The following is a 15,540-nucleotide window of genomic DNA, read 5'->3' as shown; positions in this document are numbered from 1 at the left end:
ACCAAGGAAAGATATAAAAGCACGCAGAAGCTAGAGATTCACGGATACCAAGGCTTACTATAACTACCGGCTCGAGCAGATTGTTCCTGGGCCATTACCAGTTTATCATATGTCTGAGAGTGACTCTGTCCTCAGCCATTCTGTAGAATTGAAGTGGAGGGCAGTGTTAAACTTCAGCTCTGTCAAAATCATGTGGAAAGCACGTGAACCTAGTGTTTAGGAGGTTTCCGGGTCTGAAGGAGCCTGGTGTCTGCCTACAGCTAGATCACCTGGCCTGGGTGTTATACATATGGCCCTCTAAATGGATCTCTTCCTGGTCTTCACTGGTTAGTTGGGACTTTAAGAGTGTGTCTTGCCCACGGAGCCTCTCTTCTCTGTGCCACACAGATCCCTGGGATTTGCTTTCTTGTCTGTAGTGGCTGGCTTTAGATAGGCCAACCCCTGTGAGTAAGCTCAGGAGATATACACAGAGAAGAGCAGATGGGATCCAACCCAAACCAGTGCCTTCTTGGAAAGCCAGGGGAGGACAGACACTTCCTTCTTCTCTGAGGGACTCTTCTGGATCTTGTGATTCCCAAGTATCTTGGGTTTGACTACGAGATCCAAGGCCCTCTAGCCATCCGCCATGGGCCCTGTGTCAGCTACAGTTTCCTCTTGCAATACCCTTCCACCTAGGAGTCTAAGACTGTAATCCAAAGGCCGGCTGGGTGGCCTGGGTAGCAACAGTGAGAACATAGGAGTGAGGCAAAGAGTCACAGCTGAGCTGGCTAACATCTGACATTGGGGGCCTCAGGCTGGAGATTCCCCTCTCCTAGTAAATGCAGAAGCCTTAGCCCAATGCCCAGGTTCATCTCAGAGGCATCCTTGGATCATATCCCAGGCCCTCAGGGACTGACTGACAGACTGAAGGCCTAGTTGTCTTTGTGGCTGGCAGGCACTGTGGCCCCTTGGAGACAACTCTACTGAATCTTTAGAACCCATGAATTAAATGTACAGAGTAGACTGATGACAGTTGGGACCAAGTCTGGATCATCTCAGAGCCTCTTAAACGCGGAGTATATTCTCCCTTAGGTGGAGATAGAAAAAATCGGGGTGATTTGAAGGTACAGTTTGGATTTGACCTGTGAATTCTGACTCTGAGATGCAGGGCACTATGCAAAGACCGGAGGCGGGCACAGAAGCACAGAAAACCGCAGAACAGTAACAGCTCAAAGCCAGGAACTATATGGAACCTCATGTGCACCACTGCCAGGACCTGACTTCAGCGATTCATTGAGTGGATATGAAAGCCACCCCTAACCCCAGCTCTCACAGCAAATGAGTCCCTCAGCCACCACCACACGCACCCTGACCCACAGTCTGGCGCTGCTGCCTCAGACTCTTAACCTGTGAGTCAGCGAGTCTCTTGTTTTAAACCTGTCTCAGTGTGTTAGAGGAGCCATAGAATACTGGTGCAGAGGCCAGAGAGAAGCGAGCGCCACTGGCTTCCTTCCACTCCACTAAGAAAAAAAAAACCCCAAACGCCCCCAAACTAAGGCATGTTGGGTAACGGTGGGAGGCACTTTATCAAAGGGAAGTGACATCAGGGTTCTCCAGAGAAACCTGGATACTTGGAAGAGACAAATGCCCTCTTGTAACTTATGAGATAGTGGTCTTCGGCTGGCTCCAATCTCTCCTACAGAACCACACTCTGGAGGGTAGGCAGCAGGAGTCCCCAGACCCTTTGGCCCTGCTCCCAGGGAACTTCATCTAGGGAATCTGGGGTTTCTCCTTGGGCTGGGGCAACAAGACTGGAGGGCAGCCTGGTGGTTATCACCTTAGCATTTCAGGCCGGTCTTAACTCAGATTTGTTCTGCAAAATGAAGGAATGGAAGACACAGCCCTGTAGTTCCCTCCACGATAACCATGCCTTACCTCTGCAGAAGGGGTGCCCAGGAGGACAAAACATTGGCTTCCTAGAAATGCAAGGAAGGCTGGTCTTCTTGTAGCCTTCAACACCTGCTGGAGAGGCCCTGGGCGGGTAGGAGAGAGGGCGGGTCGGCCCGCGCCTAGCCTCTCCTGGGCGCGCCCCTGCCCGCCCCACTCCGGCCCAGCCCCGCCCGTCCGGCCTGTCCCACCCACCATCTGCACCCGCTGCAGCGCCCGCGCCCCTGTCCCGTCATTTGTAGCCCGCCTGCGGCTCCCGGGGACCGGATCCTACCCGGGGTGCGGGGCAGAGAGGGCATGGCCCGTCTGGGGACCGCCTGCCCTGCGCTGGCGCTGGCGCTGGCGCTGGCACTTGTGGCGGTGGCCCTGGCTGGAGTCAGAGCCCAGGGCGCAGCCTTCGAGGAGCCTGACTATTACAGCCAGGAGCTCTGGAGGCGCGGGCGCTATTATGGGCATCCGGAGCCTGAGCCTGAGTCGGAGCCGGAGCTCTTCTCGCCTTCACTGCATGAGGACCTTAGGGTGGAGGAGCAGGAACCGCAGGAGCCGCACCAGCAGGGCCCTAGGACTCCCAAGAAGGCCATCAAGCCCAAGAAGGCTCCCAAGAGGGAGAAGTTAGTTGCAGAGACGCCTCCACCAGGTAACTTTTTGCATTGGACAGCCCGAGGGGGCGCCCGCGATCGTGGCACTCCAGGGGACACCTGGCTTCCAGTATGTTTTCTTGAGTGAGCCCAGCCAAAGTCCTGTGGTGCCTGTGTTACTCCCTAGAGACTGCATCTGAGCTAAGTTCAGTTTTCTCTCCCTGCCCCCCTCAGGCAGAAACAGAATGGTGATCTTTGGGAAGCTGCCTGGGGAGCGGCCCAGTGTCCCAATACTCGCAGATACAGCCAAAGGAAGCATCTGTTGCTTCTTCCTGCTCTGCTCATGTATTCAATCTTTAGACATGTTTTCTTCAGACCAATTTTTATCAATGGGCATGTGACTGGCCAGTGTCATTTGGCAGATGGCCTTGGTAAGATTCAGTCAGTGACCTTTATTCAGACAGTGCCCTTCTCAGCTCCCTCCACCCCGGTCAGTGGGCCCCTTAAATCCACTACGCACAGAACCGCACAGGACCAGCTTCAGACTTTGGATCACTCTTGGTCCCTGTAGCAGCCAAGATTCTGCCTTCTTGGAAAGAGCAGACTACAGGAGCCCTGGAACTCTCTGAGTGCCTGGCAGCCTGGGATGCTCTACCCATTCCTTGGGCCAATCTCAAATCCATCCTCACTTCCTTCTGGTCCAGCCTGTATCCCAAACCCGTGAAGAGGACTTTCTCTTAACTGTTTCAGATAGTGATTGCTCAGTGCAGGAGCTGTGTTCCCACTATTTCAATCACGGGAAGCGAGCAGGACAGTGACCAAATTCTATGGCCTTTGCAGTGTCTTTACCTGAAAGGAATCATGTGCCAGGCCACAGAGCTCTGGGCTCAGACGTGGCTTTCATTTGGTTAGACGAATATTAAAGTCACCAGGCAGGGTGGCAAGGGAAGACGCAGACCCTCTTGAGCCCCATTTGAGGCTACCACCTCTGTGTATGGCTGAGTCCCTGCCGTCTGCCATTGACAGTTCCAAAGGTTGGGCAAATCCAAATAGAACCATAGAGACTTTCCCTCCTTTTTCTGGGGGACGATGGAGATTAAGATGTAGAAAAGCTGCCATGGCTCGTCGTGAAGGGGTGGGATGTGGCACTGAATTTGGTAGTGTCCCATGGTCTCATTTAGTTCTCTTCTGGCTCTGGCAGATGGCTAGCCCTGCCATGTTACAAATGAGCAGCCTTCAGCTCAAGCAGGGGAAGGTAACTTATTTCGTCATTGTTCTGCTTGGGAGAATTGAAAGCCTGACTTACCAGCCAGGTCATGGGGTTACCTGGAATTTGAGTTCTACTTTTTGAGCTTCAGTTGCTTCACCTGCAGATAGAAAGAAGAGAGTCTGCCACTGCGTTGATGCTGCCGAAGCCTCTTAGAGTGTCCTTTAGTGTGCCCTAAACTTTGAGGTGTGCTTGTTGCATGGGAACCCTTCATTCACACCACACATGGTTTCTAAGTGTCTGCCCAGCACTGTAAGGCGAAGCCCTGAGGAGAGAGAACATAAAGCAGACAGGCTGCTCCTCCAAGGACCTCTCAGAATTGTGTAACTTTGGGGACGTAATCACAGGGGTGCTGAGAGTTGCATAGAACATGGAATTTCAAGAAAATAAATGATAAAAGGGCCAGTGTTTCCCAGGGGGGAGATGACTGACTAGGCCTGATTAATAAGCTGAATTATTGTTCGAATACTCTCACTAGTGACCAGTTACAGTCTTTCACAGCCTAGGATCAGTAGTGCCTCCAACTAACGTGTCTGGGGGCTCAGCTATCACAACCTAGAAGTGGATCTCCTTTCTTGGGGCATCAGTGGTTATCAGCTTAGGAATGGGGGGCTCTGAAAGAGAAACCAGGTATACTCGGTGTACTGGTTAATTTTGTGTCCACTTGACACAGCTGGAGTTATCACACAGAAGGGGCTTCAGCTGGGGAAATGCCTCCACGAGATCCAGCTGCAAGGCATTTTCTCAATTAGTGATCAAGGGGAAAGGTCCCCTTGTGGGTGGTGCCATCTCTGGGCTGGTAGTCTTGGGTTCTATAAGAGAGCAGGCTGAGCAAGCCAGGGGAGGCAAGCCAGTAAAGAACATTCCTTCATGGCTTCTGCATCAGCTCCTGCTTTCTGACCTGTTTGGGTTCCAGTCCTGCATCCTTTGGTGATCAATAGCAGTATGGAAATGTAAGCCAAATAAACCCTTTCCTCCCCAACTTGCTTCTTGGTCATGATGTTTGTGCAGGAATAGAAACCCTGACTAAGATACTCTGTCATTTGCTTTTGGACAGCCATCTTGCAGACAGAAGTTGGCCATGGCACAGGTAGTTAACTGTTCTTGGTGAATACTTAGCCACCTGGGTTCTGTCTCCAAATGGAAGACACACCCTGAAGTACCAGAATCAGGCTCACGGGCCTTTGGGGAGCTGCTTCCTGGCTCACTGCTCTTTCAGCCATTTTCCTAATGAATCGAGTGGGGGCATTTTAGAGCTTCCGCAGCTAGGATGAGTGTGATATTCATTGTGTGGTTTAAATTAATGCCTCTCTGTCTCCCTCTATTTCCTTCTGCTCCACCCTCCTCTGTGTGTGTGTGTTCAATAAAACTTCCAACTGTGGATCAAAAGTCAAAGCTGCATGCAGTAGGGGAGAGATTAGGTTAGATTAGATTAAAATGATCTTGGTTAAAATCTGTGCACTTGGCCGGGCATGGTGGTGCATGCCTTTAATCCCAGCACTTGGGAGGCAGAGGCAGGTGAATTTCTGAGTTCGAGGCCAGCCTGGTCTACAAAGTGAGTTCCAGGACAGCCAGGGCTACACAGAGAAACCCTGTCTCGAAAAACAAAAAACAAACAAAAAATCTGTGCACTTCAACTGCACAGAGAGGAGATGATTACATCCCACAGTAAGGGGTGGCTTGTACTTTGCAGATACAATGTTATAAAGGCACTTTTCTGTATGGCTGGCAATTTTATGAGCAGGTTGCCAACCTCAGAGATGCGCTTCAGAGGAAGGGAGTTAGTGTTCTGCTCTGGAGTTTACTGCATGACTATTGCATGCTGGGTTCCAGGACAAGCTAGGGACCTAGGTGGGAGCAGAGGACGAGATTGAGGGATGGATGAGAGCCTAAAGCAGAGAACTTATTTGGGTAGCACATGTGCATCATATTTGGAGACAGTGAAATGTTTTCCACTTAGCTCTTGGAAGCTAAAACTTGGAGTTGGTAAAGGAGATATTAGAAACGTGTGTGTGTGTGTGTGTGCATGTTGGATACTAAGAGGGCATTTGTGTGGATCCCTGAGGAGGCCAGTGCAAGGGGTCTTGGGTTGGCTTTGAGTTTTGGCTTTAATCCTTGGCAACCAGAGAAATGTGCTATGGATTCTATGTGTGGAGTTGGCTTGGAAAATGGACTCCTTTAGTCAACTGAGAGTACCACTGAGCTTTTCTACCTACTGGGATGGTTGGGTGTCAGCTTGACACACCTGAGAAGAAGGAACCTCAATTGAAGAATCACCTCCATCAGATTGGCCTGTGGATATGTCTGTGCAGATCTTTCTTAATCTCTAATTGATGTAGGAGGGCCCAGCCCACTGTGGGCAGGGTTCTGCTTAGGCAGGTGCTCCTGGGCTATGTAAAAAAAAAAAAAAGGGCACTTGGGAGGCAGAGGCAGGTGGATTTCTGAGTTCAAGGCCAGCCTGGTCTACAGAGTGAGTTCTAGGACAGTCAGGACTGCACAGAGAAACCCTGTCTCTAAAAACAAGAAACAAGAAACAAAAAACAAAACAAAAACAAACAAACAAACAAACAAGAACAAAAAACAGTAAACTGCCTTCCCACTGTGGTCTCTGCTTCAAGCTCCGGTCTCTTAACTCCTTCCCTAGTTTACCCTGATGATGAACTATATAACTTGTAAGTTAAAATCAACTTTTTCTTTCCCAGGTTACTTTTGGTCATGGTTTATTACAGCATCAGAAGGCAAACTAGAACACCTACTCTGAAAAGCTAAAACGTGAAAGGCTTCAAAATCTGAACACTGGTGATGCTGCACCAGGAAGCTTTGCTTTATCCAGGCTATGCGTGTGGTGTACCGGACATAGAGATGATTTCCATGGCTGGGAAAAGCCCTGAAATCTGAACTGCTTTTGTTCCTAAGAGCTTCCATCAGGGATGCTTAAGCAGCACTCCATTTTCAATGGAGAAGGGTCCAGCTATGCTGAATGGAAGAGAACACGGAAAAGCATTTATTTAAGGGTTTAGTTTAAAATTATCACAGACTCATAGGAACTTACAGAAAGGGTGAGGTCCTCAGCCTCCCCTAATGGGAAATTTTAGGTAACTCTAGTGTAGGTTTGCCAACACTGGCAGTCTCTGCATTTTGGACTGAGCAGACATGTGGGTGGAGGGGGTTGGTGTCCTGTGTGTCGTAGGATATGTTGCTTTGACTGTTGAGATACTGGTAGGACCTTCCTCTCTGCCTCACAAACAAAATGTCTCTTAAACATTGCCAGCCATCTGCAGCGGCTTGAGAATCCCCACTGACTCTTGAAAGCATGACAAAAGATTGTTATAAGTACTATTAATTAGGTTGTAATGTTACATTTCAGAACAGAAGTTTTTCCATATACTTATATGTATATATGCATGCTTGAGTATATATGCATTTCATTACTTTCTTCATGCATGTGTATGCTTGCATGCATATGTATATAATGTGCACATGTGTAAAGTGGTCACAGCACAAATTCCTATCCACTGCAGGGTTCAGGTAGTGGCTGCACAACTTCTTCTCACCCCTCCCCAGACTAGCTCTCCCCATTTCAAGGCCATCAGCTCATTGGATGGATATTACTGACTGCTAGAGTATTCTTCCTCATTGACAATCTTCTTCTAACTCTGTTTATTCAGCTGTTTCTGGTTGAACCTTTCAGTTTCTGAAGTTGGAAGTTGGAATGTTTTGTGTTCCTAGGAGTGAACCTCAGGTCCCCAGTGTTCATCATCCAGCAGGAAGAACAAGAAGCTGTCAGCCTCATGGGGTCATGCCAGTGGATTTAGGGTGTGCTTACTTTGGGATGACTTTGAGTTGAGGCCACCCTTCTTTTGTAGGATAGAATGTAGCTAACTGACAGGCAGTGGCGACACACATTCTTAATCCTAGGATTCCAGAAGCAGAGGCAGGTGGATCTCTGAGTTCGAGGTCTGCCTGGTCTACAGAGTGAGTTCCAGGACTGCCAGGGCTACACAGAGAAACCCTGTCTCAAAACAAAACAAAACAAAACAAAACAAAACAAAACAAAAAACAAGAAAAAAAGAAAGAAAGAAAGAAAGAAAAGCAACCAACAATTGCCAATGAATACAACTGCATAATCCACCTGTGTTTCCTACCTGGTGGCAGAAACAACAAAGACAGGGAGTAAGTGATTTGGATATTTTGTTTTCTTTCTCCAAGACTCCTTGGCTTAGAAGCCCGCTGGGCTATGCAGGCTTTCATTCTGATTTCCCACTGACTTCTTTGTTTGTAGTATTTCCAGCCTCAGGCTAGAATGTCCCACTGTTAGCATCTGAACAGACTCACTTGGACACCCCCTACTCCTGAGCTAGTCCCTCTGGGATGTGTAGTGTGCAGAGAGTCATGTTTGTTTGTAGGTCTATGCCCAGGATCATCCAGTTTGCATTTTAGTATGTGCTATGTCCCAGCAGTCAGGGGACATATTTGCTTGTAAACAATGCACCTTCTGGGTGTTCTGTTACTGGTTGATGGAAAGGGCTATCTTCTAGAGCTTTGCCTCATCTTTTGTTGGGCAAGAGCAGCCTGGTCTTTGATGGAAATGCCCTATCTTGGGCAAACCTGGGAGTGTGAGGATTAGGAGTGTATGTCTGTCAACATTTCAGTACTGTTGTTAATAAAGCCAGGGACTATTAGTAGCATACATAAAGGACAAGAAAGCCTATATGCTGTGGTATTGAACCCGAGGTATTCCATCCAAGTCGACTCCCTGCAAAGCTCAAAGGGAAAGGATGGATTAGGAAAACAAAAAAACAAAAAAACAAAAAAAACGAACAAACAAAAAAAACAAAACTTCACTTCCTGAGGCACTGCCATCCTTTCCAGAACGCTTTCCAAAGTTAACTTATTGCTGGCCTGTTCTCCCTACTTGTGTTCTCCAGAAATCAGGGTTGTGCCTGGAGAATAGGGGGTGGAGACCCTGCAGGGATCCAGGAAGCCAGATTGAAGCTGTGGCTCCAAAACAGTCACAGCTTTTCCCTGTCTACCTCTTGTGTCTGTGACTTCTAGGTCCCAAGGTGATCACGCATCATGCCAGGGACAAAACCAGTTTTAGCCCCAGAGCCTGAGTTTTCTGGTGAGACCTCCATTACATGTTCCAAAGCGTTAAAAAGATGACCGTGTAGGCTTAGCATCACCAGCAACGACAGGCTCTGCCCTCTGAGGCTCTCTCGGGTCCCTATCCGTGCAGCTGCCATTTGGGTCATGAAACCTTACTGTTAGGTTGCTTTGACTGGCTGTGGGAAAGATTAGGATTCCTAAGTGGTGGGCTCTCATCTAGCTGCTCACTGGCTCTCACGGACGGCTGACATGGCAAAGAACACCTTCAGGTGTTAATCACTCTCTGATGCTACACACCTGATGCGCTGTCTACTCCAGTGCATGTGCAGTGTTGCCTGGTAAGCCTGCTGAGGATTCAGAGCCAGCCAAGGGCAGGACTCTGCCCCTTACAGGCATGTGTGACTTTCCAAGCCTCGACTCCTTGGAGGACTGGGTCAAAAAACACAGTGCCTGCTGAGGTGTGAGATTAGATGAGTGTGGCCTCCCAAGTTCTGATGGAGTTGGGGGCAGTTTTGTGTCATCTTACCCCTGTTCCTGGAGAACCTACCTGCCCGGTCTGTCTTGTAGATTCTGACAGACAATGCGTTTGGGTTGTTGGCATCTCCTTTTTCCACTTAGCCCCCTTTCCTCAGGCTGTATGAAATCCCCTCCAGGTACAATCCTGCAGTGCATGCTTTCTCACCTCAGCCTGATCTCAGGAGAGCCAAAACCCAGGCAGGTAGGTGCCCAGGGTACCCGGCACAGCCCACCGCAGAGGGCCCCACACTGTCCTGCATGTACCCGTCTGCCTGTACAATGTTTATGATCTGTACAATGCCTGATATTGGATAACCAGTCGGAAGCCTTTTCATTGGAAAACCGTTTCTCCTGTTCTCAGAGTTCCCCAGTTGCTTATAGTTCTTTGTCTAGGGTTGAGGCCTCTTGAGTTTACCCTTTCCATGTTAGAATGCCCCCGATGATGCAATTCTCAGGTAATGTTTAGCCATCCAAATTGGTAAGACTTCGTGGATGCCTCTTTCAGATTTCCAGGAGACACAACCACAGAAAATGTCCTGTTCCTCTGGCTCTTCACAATCTTTCTCTCTCCTTTTCTGCAGTGGTCCATGAACCTTAGCGGTAGGAATTATGTCAAAATGTATCACTTGGGACAGGGAACCACATAATCCCTTGCTCTCTGCATTTTGATTGGTTGTGGTGGTCTGTGATCGTCTTTATCTGTGGCTAAGAGAAGTTTCTTTGATGAGGGGTGAGAGCTACACTTATCTGTGGGTATAAGGACAATATTTAGAATGCAGTTAGGGATTGTGCTGGTTTAGTAAGGTGCTGGATGTAGGTCCTTTCCAAGATCAATGTCTTCACCTAGCACTGAGTAGAAAGCTAGCTAAGTTTCAAGTGCCAGGCACGCAGGCACTAGTAGGTGTTAAGTCCGATTAGAGAGTTGCTGGTTACTGCTAAAGCCTGTGCACTGCAGTTGTGCCCTTAGGGCTGTCTGCCATGCTGTGCTGGGCTTGGTTATGGATCACAGGCATCCTAGCCAGGTAGGACTGTTGCTGGCTTCCCTTCTTTGGAAGCTTGCATGATGCCTTTAGATACAACAAAAGCTAGTCCTCAGGGAAGGGGCTTCAGGTCACATCCAGATCAGGTCTTCAGTTAAGATAATAGTTAAAACCATCTCAGCCTAGGGGAAGCCGAGACACGGGGATCGCTGGGTTGTTGGTCAGCATGCTTGGCAAGTTCCAGATGAGTGAGACACGCTGTTTAAAATGGAAAAAAAAATGGTGGACAGTGGGTGGGGAATAACCTGTGTGTGTACCCTCACACGTGTCACACAAGTAGACATCTACAACACACACACACACACACACACACACACACACACACACACACACACACGACCTGCAGGATACATTTCTGAGAGACGTTTAGGTTGCATTGCTGGGGAGCTGCGAAGAGAACCTCATGTGGTGGTTTGTCCTTTCTGCTCTGGGTTTCCTACCAAGAATCCCGTAAGAACTGCCGGTGCCCTAGCCAGCTCTCTGCTTCTAGGGGAGTGCGGAGCCCTGCAGCCTGGACTTTCCAGGGGAAGCAGAGACTGCAGGGGAGCAAAGGGCTTTTCAGCTTGGGGTGGGTTGGGGATTGCTACTGTAAGCTGCTTGTGTAGCAAAGGGAAAAATCGTTTTCTATTAAGCCAAAGGAATTATATTTATCGCCCGAGGACCAGAAGAGAACATGTGGCCAGCATTAACGCTGCTGTTTTCTACTGCTAAGGAATTCTGCGTTGTCACGCGGCCCAGACGGGGATGCAGATTTGATTCTGGCTCCTTCTCTGAACGCTATTTCCACTTCGCTTTCTTCTTTCATCTGTACAGAGCATATGGTGTCTTTCTCGTTTGGGGGGGGGGAGGAGGTCTATGGAAGAGGCCTTTGTGCTGGCAGGGAAGGCCCCTTGGAGTTGGTCACAAGCACTGTTACCTCCTGGCTGTCAGTGACCTTGGGAAGCCCTCTTCATCAATTCTCAACCTGTGGGTTGAGACCTTTCTGGGGGTATGTCACACATCAGCTATTTACACTAGGATGCATAACAGTCGCAGGATTACAGTTATGAAGTAGCAACAGAAATAACTTTATGATTGGGGGTCACCAATACCTGTATTAAAGGGTCATAGTGCTAGGAGAAATGTTGAGAACCAGTGACCTAGGCCTTCATGTTCCCAACTGTAAAATGTCCTTCCTGTTCTGGGAGAGTTGAACCTTGCAGTGAACATGTCTTATACATTTTGGAGCCCACTGACCCTGTTAGCTTTAGCAATTGGGGTAGTGTTAGTGATGTGTGGGCCTCAGGATAATGCTGGCCAGATAGAGACAAGAGCTGTCTTTTGCACCCTGATGGTCTCCCAGGTATCATTTTGTGTCTTCGCTCAACCTTTCTATGTGGCAGGATCTGCTGCCTTCTTCTGCTGAGGTGGCAGTTAAGTAGACGTCAGGCTGGTGGCTCTGGAGATATTCTGGATAGACATGTCTCCCAGATACAAGCCTGGACTGTGGCTCATGTGTCTTTCATGCTCTGGAAGGCTGTACCCCCACCCCTGAGTTGGCTAGTCTTTATACAGAGGCCTTTCCAAGTGGGGAGCATTCTGTAAGGCATTCCTGTTCTTAAAGGCCCGGGTGATGAGCTGAGCTACACAGGCTTGCTTAGCTAAGTCTGACTGGATCCCACTTCCCTTTCCCTCTCCTCAGCACTTCAATCAAATCCCTGCATCAGACTTTGCTTAGAGGCAACTTGACTCTAGGCAGATGCTATCAGAGCCCCTCCAAGGAGGATTAGGTGGAAGTGGGGGATCAGGAAAAGGAGGTTTAAGTTGATGCCAGAGGTGAGACTTGAAAGATGGGAAGGAGCCAGTTAGCTTGAGAGTAGAGGGGTGGATGGGTGTGTCCATGAGGGAGACAATTTATGCCAAGTGTTGTTATAACCGAGGTGGGGGGACAATGTGAGAAGAAACTGGAAGGTTAACAGGGTCACATTAGGCTCCTAGGTCCCTGATTGGTGAGCGAGTGATTCACTCACAGGTCCACAAGTCGTGGCCTTGGAGAGCGTTGAATGGGAGAGCTCAGCATAGGGAACATGCTAGCTTTGATGTCCAAGTCCAGCTTTGACCTCCAGTTCCAGCTCTTATTCCTAGTGCCCCAGGGAGGCTCAGCAGCATTTTGTAGACTTGCACTACTTAAAAGCTTGCAGTTGTGCATGGGTCCATGAGGGGTGATTACCTCCATATGCACTGGGCATCTTCTCCCGTAACCACAGACCCCTTACCGTCCAAGGCTCTGCGGACTGGGGAGCAAAGCTAGGACCAGCTTTCTGCAGAAGACCGTGAGTCCTTACATCCAGAGGCTCCTCTGATACACAGAGTAACGTCATTTTCCTTCCTTCCTTTTTTTTTTTTTTCTAGGTAAAAATAGCAACAGAAAAGGCAGAAGAAGTAAGAATCTTGAGAAAGCTGCCAGTGATGACCATGGTGTCCCTGTGGCTCATGAGGATGTCAGAGAGAGTAAGTGAAGGTCTTGGAGGGTCCCTGACCCATGGTGGATGTAGGCAGCTCTCACGGCTGACTGGTCACTGATACCTTGTAGGGTGATTGTCTGGGCCTGTGTCTGTTCTTAGCTATTCTGCAGGAGTGCAGATATCTCAGAAGCTCAAAGTTTTAGGGGGGGGGGGATTGGTGTCTTATCAAGATTTTGCTGATTGAATTGCTCAAGTCACTTCCAAATTTCCTGTCCCTTCTCTTAGATGACCCCTCTTGGAAGTCCATAGTATTGTAATCTCTTAGCTGCCTACAGTTTTGCTTGTGTATTTCTTGTCTCCTAACCCAGCACATGGTCTCTGGGGTCAGTGATAAAGTCTTCTATTTCCTGAATCTGCAATACTAGACCTGACATCTTGCAGCCATATGAAACTTTTAGCTGTGTAATTATTCACTTTGGTGTGTTCAGTGGTAGGCTGGATGTATAGTTTGACTGATGGAGTGGTTTCCTGGCATGCATGAAGCCTTAGGTTTTATCCTAGCACAGCACAAAGCAGATGTGATGGTACACCTAAAAGACCAGCAGTAGAGGAATTTAAAGTCATCCTCAGCAACACAGGAAGTTGGAGAACAGTCTGGGATCTATGAGATCCTATCTCAAAAAGCTCTAAAACGCAAACCCCAAATTATAGAAAAAGAATTTTCAGTGTTATTAGTTAGTTCTAGACTCACAGAGGTGCAAGGACCCATTAGCTGTAGCTATAAATATTCTTAACATCTTGTCACTATTATTGTGTCTTTATTGTTCCAAACTTCAAGATTGAGGATAATTTCCCTGCCAATACTAGCAATAGTAGCAATTTCTTTCTTTCTTTCTTTCTTTCTTTCTTTTCTTTTCTTTTCTTTTCTTTTCTTTTCTTTTCTTTTCTTTCTTTCTTTCTTTCTTTCTTTCTTTCTTTCTTTCTTTCTTTTGATTTATTTATTTATTATATGTAAGTACACTGTTGCTGTCTTCAGACACTCCAGAAGAGGGAGTCAGATCTTGTTAAGGATGGTTGTGAGNGAAGAGGGAGTCAGATCTTGTTAAGGATGGTTGTGAGCCACCATGTGGTTGCTGGGATTTGAACTCTGCACCTTTGGAAGAGCAGTTGGGTGCTCTTACCCGCTGAGCCATCTCACCAGCCCTAGTGGCAATTTCTTAAGGGTATATGATACTAGCTATATCCCTTGCTCAGTGTCTGACCTTCCCAGGCACCCTGCTGAGCATTGTGGGTATCACTACCACCACCACCCTCCTCCTCTTCCTCCCCATTCTTCCTCCTCCTCCTCTTCTTCCATTTTGTTGGGTAAGGGAGAATTCTTTGACCAGGGTTGTATAGCAAAACAGAGTGTAGAATGAAAGATTCCAGGATTATTGGCTTTTTGCTTAGATATAACAGCAGATGAAAAATTAGCAAAACACTTGATAGGTTTGCACAGGACTCACTCTCTGAGCTGTGCCACAGGGGTGACTGTCACCATAGGAGTTGTACATTCTCTTAGGCACAATGATAGGGATTGGGGCTGTGTTTGTGACCAACAACCTGCCATCAAAGAAATCACTGCTCTGATGACCGGCGTGTTCTAAGATAAAGGGAAATCAATTCTTATGAGCTTCTGCCGTCTTTTATGGAGCTAAACGTGTATTCCATCTGAAGATGGGCTCTGAGGTACCCAGCGGAAAGACCCTGTCCCTTGGGAGCATGTGTTGAGTGTACAGTGTGTAGCTAAGGCTGTGACTCTGACCTCATGCTAAGGCACAGGTTCTTTAACATCTGCAATGGTTAGCTTTACTCATCAACTTGACCCCGCCTAATATTACCTGGGAAGAGAATCCAAATGAGAGATTATCTACTTTGTGCTGACCTGGGGTCTGTCTCTACGGAATTGTTTGAATTAATTAGTTTATTTAAGAAAACCCAGCCCACTGCAAGAGGCACTATTCCCTAGGCAAGTGGGTCCTGCACTGTATAAAATGGGGAAATTGAAGTAAGTCTAAGTAAGCACGAATATGTCCATTTCTTTCCACTCTTGTCTGTGGATGTGATGTGACCCACTGTTTTAAGTTCCTGCCACCTTGACCTCCCCAGTGGCAACTATAACTTAGGATTTTGAGCTAGATAAACCTGTGTCTTCTTTAGGTCATCTTTTGTCAGGGTATTTTATCATAGTGACAAAAGATGAAACTAAGATAGATTCTCCCCTTTCCAGTAAGGGGCCTCCTTACCTGCTGGTGGCAGCAGCAGTTCCTTTATGTGCACATATGCCACCAAGCTGAAGTCACTTTGGGTTGCTAGCTTCAGGAGCACCCTGGAGTTTTGCTGCCAACCAATATGGACTTGAGGATTTTTCAGTATCTGGTGAATTCTTGAGTGCTTTCAAACATATTTTAAAACATATTTTGTCCAGATTTTCTCTTCGTAGCTTCAGCAGAAGGACTGAGTTGGATTATTTCTTCTTTCTCAGAATTAGAAGTTATTAAAATTGGGGGAGGCATCTTACAAATATTTTGGGGGGCCATTTATATACACACACACATGCACACACACAGACACATGCACATACACATGCATGCACATACATACACACATATGCAAAAATGCAT

At 47.8% G+C, this 15,540-nt stretch overlaps 1 protein-coding gene across 1 annotated transcript in view; it reads left to right on the top strand.

Annotated features, from left to right (window-relative positions):
- Positions 1–2,112: 2,112 nt before the first annotated feature.
- Cpxm2 (carboxypeptidase X, M14 family member 2) overlaps positions 2,113–15,540 on the top strand; it is a 106,630-nt gene continuing 93,202 nt past the window's right edge. Inside the window, exons 1-2 of the mRNA XM_021198676.1 lie at positions 2,113–2,563; positions 12,825–12,923. Coding sequence (XP_021054335.1) covers positions 2,224–2,563; positions 12,825–12,923 — 439 coding nt within the window. The 5' untranslated portion in view covers positions 2,113–2,223. The remainder of the gene's footprint in view (positions 2,564–12,824; positions 12,924–15,540) is intronic.

The sequence above is a fragment of the Mus pahari genome, chromosome 1 (assembly GCF_900095145.1).
Source record: "Mus pahari chromosome 1, PAHARI_EIJ_v1.1, whole genome shotgun sequence".
In the NCBI taxonomy this organism is placed as follows: domain Eukaryota; kingdom Metazoa; phylum Chordata; class Mammalia; order Rodentia; family Muridae; genus Mus; species Mus pahari.
Note: the sequence above shows the minus strand (reverse complement) of the source record. Positions and strands in the feature narration are given on the sequence as shown.